This window comes from Dendrobates tinctorius, unplaced genomic scaffold, assembly GCF_039654945.1.
Source record: "Dendrobates tinctorius isolate UK_male_01 unplaced genomic scaffold, ASM3965494v1 ptg000047l, whole genome shotgun sequence".
Classification (NCBI taxonomy): Eukaryota; Metazoa; Chordata; class Amphibia; order Anura; family Dendrobatidae; genus Dendrobates; species Dendrobates tinctorius.
This window is the reverse complement of record NW_027361715.1, coordinates 397,264-405,083: the sequence shown is the minus strand read 5'-3', so window position 1 is coordinate 405,083 and position 7,820 is coordinate 397,264. Positions and strand designations below refer to the sequence as shown.

Genomic DNA, 7,820 nt, shown 5'->3' with positions numbered 1-7,820 from the left:
ATTCTCCCACAATTGCCAGAAGTGGGGAAAATCCCGGCCCAGGATAACATCATGCAATAACGCCGGGACGAGTCCCACTTTATGCTGCACAGACCCATAGGAAGTAGTAATGCATATGACCGTGGTGAGGTACGAACAGGTGTCTCCATGCACACACGTTACAGAAAATTTGTCTGATGGTCCAGTCGGGGCTGACACCAGACTGGCCTTCACCAGAGTCACCACACTTCCCGAGTCTAACAATGCCACCACATTTTTGCCATCAACAGTTAAATCACACAGGTGTTTTTCCACATCCTTTTGACCGGCATTCACACTCACTACCCGTGCAACCATAGACATGCGGTTTTTAGAGTCTGTGATGTCGCACTGCATGGGTTCAGTAGTGACCGGACAGTTCGCAGCAATATGTCCCATCTCTTGGCAGCGGAAACACCTAACGGGCCCCTTGCTTAGACCATAGTTCGTTACTCTCGGCCTCGCAGTGCGGGCAGTCCCGTTTTCCTCCCCCACTGTCTTAGGGATTTTTCCATCTCCCCTACTCCCTGGAACAGTCTTACCGGTTCCACGTGGAGATGATGAAGAATGAGGTGGGGTAACGTCGTCTCGGAGTCCTTCCGCCACGGAGTAACGTTCAACCAGATCCACCAGTTGATCTACCGTCGTAGGATTTCCATGGCTTACCCACTTCCTCAGGGCTGGCGGTAGAGCTCTCAGGTACTTGTCCATGACGACTCTCTGGATTATCTCTGGCGCTGTCAGCACCTCGGGTTGTAGCCACTTCTTCGTCACGTGGATCAGGTCGAACATCTGTGACCGCGGTGGTTTATCCGGCTGATAAGTCCATTGATGCACTCTCTGTGCACGGACAGCGGTCGTCACTCCCAGCCGGGCCAAGATCTCGGCTTTCAGTTTGTCAAAGTCCTGCGCAGCTTCAGGCTCTAAGTCATAATAAGCCTTTTGGGCCTCACCGGAAAGAAACGGGGCAATCAGGCCGGCCCATCGTGCCTTCGGCCATTTTTCTCGTACCACCGTCCGTTCAAACGTGGTCAGGTATGCCTCGACGTCATCTTCGGTCGTCATCTTCTGCCAGTACCGACTCACGTGAATCACTCTTGACTCGGCTTCCAGGTTAACCTCATGTAGGCTTGCCAGGCGCTGCGCCACCTGCTGGAGAAGCGAACGATCGGTAGCTGTCATGTCCACCAACTCCTTCAGCTGGGCCATCATCACCCGATTAGCTTCTTGCTGGACGGCGGTGGACTGTACCAGCGCTTTCACCACGTCCTCCATGCTCATGCTTGCAACGTGATGCCCGCGTTCTCCACCACAATGTGATAAAACACTCCGGGATCTCCTTTGCTGGGGTCAAAGGTCACGTGCGTTCAGTATGAAACTCAGGCGCAGAGCTGGATTCGGGTATAACTGACACTGGGTCAGGTTTATTCAAGGTGAAAGCAATGCAAAAGGAAATAAAACATAAAACAAATCCTTGCCTGTCCGGCACTAACTAAACAAAGTACAACCTAACTACCAACTGGCGGGCTTCTCCCGTCCAGCCAAACCACAGTTGCAGTGGGCACTGCTTCCACTCACGTGTGTGTCTCTCACAGAGACAGGCTCTCTGTGTTCCCAGGCTGAGACACTCACACAACCACCTGGCATCCTTTTATATCCACCTCCCATTATCCATTAGTAAGCAGGTGCGATACTGACCAGACTAGGCCACATAGGAAAGGAATCTGGGCGCGATATACCTGCCCTCATCCACTATTCCCACATGATTCTCACACTAGGTATAAAAGTGACTGCAATGCGATCGGCAGATATACAATACTGTTGGAAAATCGGACAGCTCTATGCGATGTGTGTATGTAAAATTGTCAAGCTCCGTGTATTTGTATACGGACTGACACACGCTGTCTCTGTCTAGTTTTGACCGTAATCAAACAGCAGATATACGAAACTGTTTGAAAAACGGACAGGACTCTAAGGTGTAGGTCAGGAAAAACTCCTCGGCTTTTTTTTCCAGAGTCACACACAGGTAGCTTCTATTTGTCCGTGCTAGAAGGCGGTACACGGTAGTGTGTGAGGAGCATACACCGCTGTACGGTGTGTGTATGTAAAATTGTCAAGCTCCATGTATTTGTATACGGACTGACACACGCTGTCTCAGTCTACTTTTGACCGTGAACAAACAGCAGATGTACGAAGCTGTTTGAAAAATGGACAGGACTCTATGGTGTAGGTCTGGAAAAACGGAAAAACTCCTCGGCTTTTTTTTCCAGAGTCACACACAGGTAGCTTCTATTTGTCCATGCTAGAAGGCGGTACATGGTAGTGTGTGAGGAGCGTACAACGCTGTACGGTGTGTGTATGTAAAATTGTCAAGCTCCGTGTATTTGTATACGGACTGACACACGCTGTCTCTGTCTAGTTTTGACCGTGATCAAACAGCAGATATACGAAACTGTTTGAAAAACGGACAGGACTCTAAGGTGTAGGTCTGGAAAAATGGAAAAAGTCCTCGACTTTTTTTTCAGAAACACACACACAGGTAGCTTCTATTTGTCCGTGCTAGAAGGCGGTACACAGTAGTGTGTGAGGAGCGTGCATCGCTGTACGGTGTGTGTATGTAAAATTGTCAAGCTCCGTGTATTTGTATACAGACTGACACACGCTGTCTCTGTCTAGTTTTGACCGTGATCACACAGCAGATATACGAAACTGTTTGAAAAATGGACACGACTCTAAGGCCGGAGTCACACTGGCGAGGAATACGGGTGCGTGCGAGGCGCAAAAAGCACGCATTAGACACGGACCAATGACTCTCTATGGGGTCACTCGCACCAGGCGTATATTTCTCCTCCGTATCCTACGCTCCGTGCCACTCGCAGCATGCTGCGATTGTCAGCGTACTACGCCCGTAGCACGCCAATGCAAGTCAATGGGTGCGCAAAAAATACGGATTACACACTGACCACACGTGTGACCTGCGAGCAATACGCAGGTCTTTTGGCTGGTGACAGGAAATGGGCCAATCCATCATCAGGAAGCGTAGACATGCAAATGAGCTCAAAAAGCGCTCCAGACATCCAGGAAGTACGCCTCCACGGAGTACAGCAACAGCATGGCGTCCACTTACATAAATGTGGAGATGCTAATTGTGCTGGTGCAGGAGCGTCCAGAAATATGGGACCCACGCAACGCAAACTATGCGAACCGCACACGAAAGGAGGCATCATGGAGGCGCATCTGTCGCCAGATGTACCATGACTTCGGTGACAGACCACGTGAGGAGCAGCAGAAAATTCGTAAGTGCAACCATAAAAATATAATTAACGTTAGCGCGCGCTATAAAATGACTCTACAATCAGCCCCCCCCCCCTTCCTGGGCATGTAATTTTAGCCTCATGAGGCCATTACATTAGGATGTGACACGTGGCTTCACACAGCCATAATTAGGGGTTAGGCCACAAGCTCCTCATCCTCCTAGCCACAAAAATTATTTTCAGGGGAGCTAATGAGACCCTGGGTATCGGCCCAATTACATATGCCACCATGGGTAGAACGCACACCCCATAAGGCCCCATGCCTAGACTACTGTTTGAAAATGTGACCACTCAAATATGTGATTTTGACAATCTTTCCTGTCACATTGCAGTTGAAGATGTGATGAAACGGTGGAGAAGCATCCGGGACCAATACCGCCGGGAACGCCAGCAGCGGTCCAGGAGTGGGGATGCTGGCCATGTAAAGCGGAAATATATATATTATGACCGGCTGAACTTCCTCGCCCCAATTCTGGCTCTGAGACCGTAAGTACATACCTCACACCACATGACACAAAAACATTACACAAATACTTTACAGGGACAAAAATATTTATGTATTTTTGCCTCTGTTCTATTTCATAACAGAACTCAATCCAACCTTACGGATCGAGGAACGGCCTCAGAGGCAGAGCCCGTTATTGATCCTGTAGGGGATGAGGTGGCTGGCCCATCTTCTCCCCCTACAAGAAGGATGTCTGAAGAGGAGGCATCACAAGAGCACACAATGGCTGCCCGACAAAACACACCACCAGGACGGTCTGCAGCTGCAACCTCACCCATCCTGGAAGAGATGGGCAACTTGAGCAGCAGCCCAACTGCCCAGATCAGGCCCTCCCCACAGGCTGCTCTAGCAACACGGCGAATAAGAAGAAGGCGCCAGGTCGCCATTCAAGAGAGCAGGACCAATGTGGACACTGGGGTGCTGAATTACCTGTCCAGAGTCACTACAGATGATGGTGAGGAGGCCTATGCACGTAGCCTCACCCTTTATCTCCGTGCCCTTACCCGTGAGGTCAGGCTCCGTATTAGGGGGTGTATTCAGATCCTGCTTGATGCAAGCACCCCCCCCAATACCCCATATGAGGTGTTTGAATTTCTGGAGAGGTGGCAGCTCTCACCAAGAAATTTAATGCGCATGAGACCATCCACACAGATGCTTGCTCAAGCAGGGTCTGAACAGCCCCTAATACGTGGGCCAACACCTCAACCCCTTCCTCCCCCTACCCATCCTTCTATTCCGCAGCCCCAAATGTCTTCAGCAAGCCAACCCCACCAATATGGCCACTTGTACCCACCCAGTGTTGGAGGCTGGTCCCAACCTGGTTGGGGACGATCTGGCTATCTTGGTGGGTATGATCCACGGGCCTACCATAGCCAACAAGAAGCCCCTCACCATCATCATTATTACTCTGGGCAGTATCACCAACAGGCCCAGGAGGCTGGACAACAACAGCATCATGGGCAACAGTATGGCCCCACACAGGGCGATGTTGGCCACAATGTCCAGCAGCACCCCCAGGCTGTTCCTCCCCATTCCCCTTCCCCTACATATGAGGATTTATGAATCCAAACTTTGGAGATGTCCAGTGACATGTAACTGGTGCTTCTAATCTAGAGAAAAAAACAGGTGTTCTCCATCACCAACATTTAGAACATAATTTAACACTCACATTTGTAAACAATGTTTTCCAAACATATGAAACAATCCATCATGACAGGCAACGCTACCTCACGCCTTTCACACAGATATTACATGTGTGTATAAAAGAGAATATTTAAATGCGCTATACTGTTACCTGAAAGGATGAAAATACACTAATCACTTGTTAATGCATAGGAAAGGTGTGCTTGCCTTTAGTTAAGTAGTCAACTTTGTTATTAGCATTCTCTAGTAAACCAATTTGAGGCGAACAGCATTCACAATATCACGCTCTCTCTATGTCTTAACAAGTGAGTTTTGTATTTTCATCCTTTCCAGTATAGCATGCTTAAATATTGTCTGTTCTACAGACAGGTAATATCTGTGTGAAAGATGTGAGGTAGCCTTGCCTGTCATGGTGGAATCTTTCTATGTTTGGAAAACATTATGAGGAAATGTGAGTGTTATCTTATTGACTTTATTTTGGTGATGGAGCTCACCCTTTGTTGCCTAATCCAGGTTAATGTAGGCATGCAGCAATGTTGTTATTGCATAATGTTTGTTGCAGTTATTTTCTGTTATGTTAATGTTACATCAAGTTAACGAAGGCCCAAAGGGTCATTTTGGCCATTGCCAAATTTGTGTTATGGCAAAATTATGTTTGCCTTTAAGCAAAACCCAAAAAACAAAAAGGCAAAACTAAAAATTTGTCTACTCTAGTTAACGTCTCTGTGTGATTTCTCACTATCCCTCACAACATACTAACAGACACCAACCAATGCAAAGAAACACTCATAGAATCATAACAAGGCTTGAGTAATATATATTTAGACACACTTTGAACCAAAAATAATTAGAACATAGACACAGCATTCTCTTGCCAAGAAGTAGCCCCCTCAGGTGAGATAAAGTAATTAGTGAATATATCACGCACTTTGAGGCCAGAGAGCGGTCTACGTTGAGGGATGATAGGTGGTCTCACCCTGCGCACATTGTCCGGCCTACGCACAACACCATCAGAGGAGGAGCAATCATGTATCCTGGTGAAGTTATGCAGAACAACACAGGCTTTCACAACTTCATTCACATTTTGCTCACTCAACTGAATGGCAGACTGGAGTACCCGCCATTTGGCACAAAGAATCCCAAAGGAACACTCCACCAGTCGCTTAGCACGTGATAGGCGTAAGTTCAAAATTCTGCGCCTGTGGTCAAGGTTGCGCAGGGGATATGGCCTCATGACATTACGTGATAACTGAAAGGCCTAATCTGCCACAAGGACATAAGGGACTGATTGTTCGGGGGAGCCTGGTAGCTGGCGTGGTGGTGGTAGTTCAAACTGGTTGGTGCGTAGCCGCCGACCCATTATGGAAGTATTGAAGACTCTAGAGTCTCCCGTCCTTCCATAGGCCCCAATGTCCACAATTATAAACTTGTATTGAGGGTCTACCAGAGCCAACAATACAACAGAAAAGTATTGCTTATAATTGAAGAATTGGGACCCTGAGTTCGGCGGCTTACGCACCCTGATATGTTTGCCATCCAGGGCCCCAATACAATTTGGAAACTGGCAGTCCTCCTCAAAGTCCCTTGAAATCCTTAACCAGTCTTCCATCCTGGGCTCGGGTAGGACCACCTGATGGAGTCTTGTCCAGATTTGTGCATATGTAGACCTCACTATGCCTGAATTGGTGGACTTTCCAATGAGAAACTCATGGTGGAGGGCGGCATAAGACAGGCCAGTGGACAGGAAGCTGTAGAACAACAGAAATAGTCCAGGTTAGAATGGCTAAAGTAAAAAAAAATCAGTTACATGCCGACCAAACTTGGTAGGAAATGAGAGAGAACAACACACACATATTTGGTGGCACAATGACTAAGTGATATGCAGTACATATTAGATGTAACATTGTGCTGTGTCAGTTGAAACATATTTTGAGTAAGATGAGGGTATTAAACATTGTCCAAGAAGGCCAAAAAACATAAATTAACACACACATTATGAACATAGAGAATGTGGTTGTGGAGTACATACCGTATTGTGAGTAGAAGTCGCTCCTCTGCAGATATGGCTTGGCGCATCCTAGTGTCCTGAAATGTGATCCCAGGGCGCACTGTCTCCAAGAGGCGATCAAATGTGGAAATGCTCATTCGACAGTACTGGTAAAATTTTTCAGGATGCTCCCGCAGAGACGAATAGAGGCGGTGAAAATGCCCTCTTGTGAGTCGTTGCCTCAAAAGTGGATGTACCCACATGCGTCTCCTCCTCCGCGGATCCACTTTCACAGGATATGGTTGGCCAAAGCGCCGTGACAAAAGCCAGGTAAAGAGAACCTGCTCGGTTGTATTGAATGTCAGATCCTCTGCCATGCTGCACAAAGAACACCAACACACCTCGTGAAAGCAAGGTGAGAAATGTACAGAATGTAGGCAGCCACCTATTTCTGAGTGTCTAAATAGGGTGCAGGCTAGTGATTTAAATAGTTTGCAGGCCTGAAAACCGTAAAATGTCCATTTTGCAAGGCTGCGAGAAAATCTCGCCATACGGATTGCATACGGATTGCATACGGAGACACACATGCGCAAAATACGCGACCTCACCTTGCCTACGGATGACCTACGGACCACTATTTTGTGGTCATTGATCCGTATTACACATGTAAAATACGGAGCGTATTTTGCGCAGGTTAGTGTGACTCCAGCCTAAGGTGTAGGTCTGGAAAAACGGACAAACTCCTCGGCTTTTTCTTCCAGAGTCACACCCAGATAGCTTCAATGTGTCCGTGATACCAGCCGGTACATGGTAGTGTGTGAGGAGCGTACACCGCTAGACGGTGTGTGAAAAA

The 7,820-nt window shown here is 47.8% G+C and overlaps 1 protein-coding gene across 1 annotated transcript; it reads left to right on the top strand.

The window, feature by feature from the left end:
- The first annotated feature begins 3,256 nt into the window (after window positions 1-3,256).
- Window positions 3,257-5,054, top strand: LOC141089682 (uncharacterized). Its single transcript, XM_073576151.1, has 2 exons — window positions 3,257-3,818; window positions 3,921-5,054. The coding sequence occupies exons 1-2, from the start codon at window positions 3,592-3,594 to the stop codon at window positions 4,897-4,899; spliced, it is 1,206 nt and encodes a 401-aa protein (XP_073432252.1). The 5' UTR covers window positions 3,257-3,591; the 3' UTR covers window positions 4,900-5,054.
- Window positions 5,055-7,820: the final 2,766 nt, after the last annotated feature.

Excerpts from the sequence above, each read along its gene's own strand:
- LOC141089682 (XM_073576151.1), top strand. The coding sequence starts at position 3,592 with ATGCCTAGACTACTGTTTGAAAATGTGACCACTCAAATATGTGATTTT. Across the intron at positions 3,819-3,920 it reads CCAATTCTGGCTCTGAGACC|AACTCAATCCAACCTTACGG; the intron begins GTAAGTACATAC and ends ATTTCATAACAG.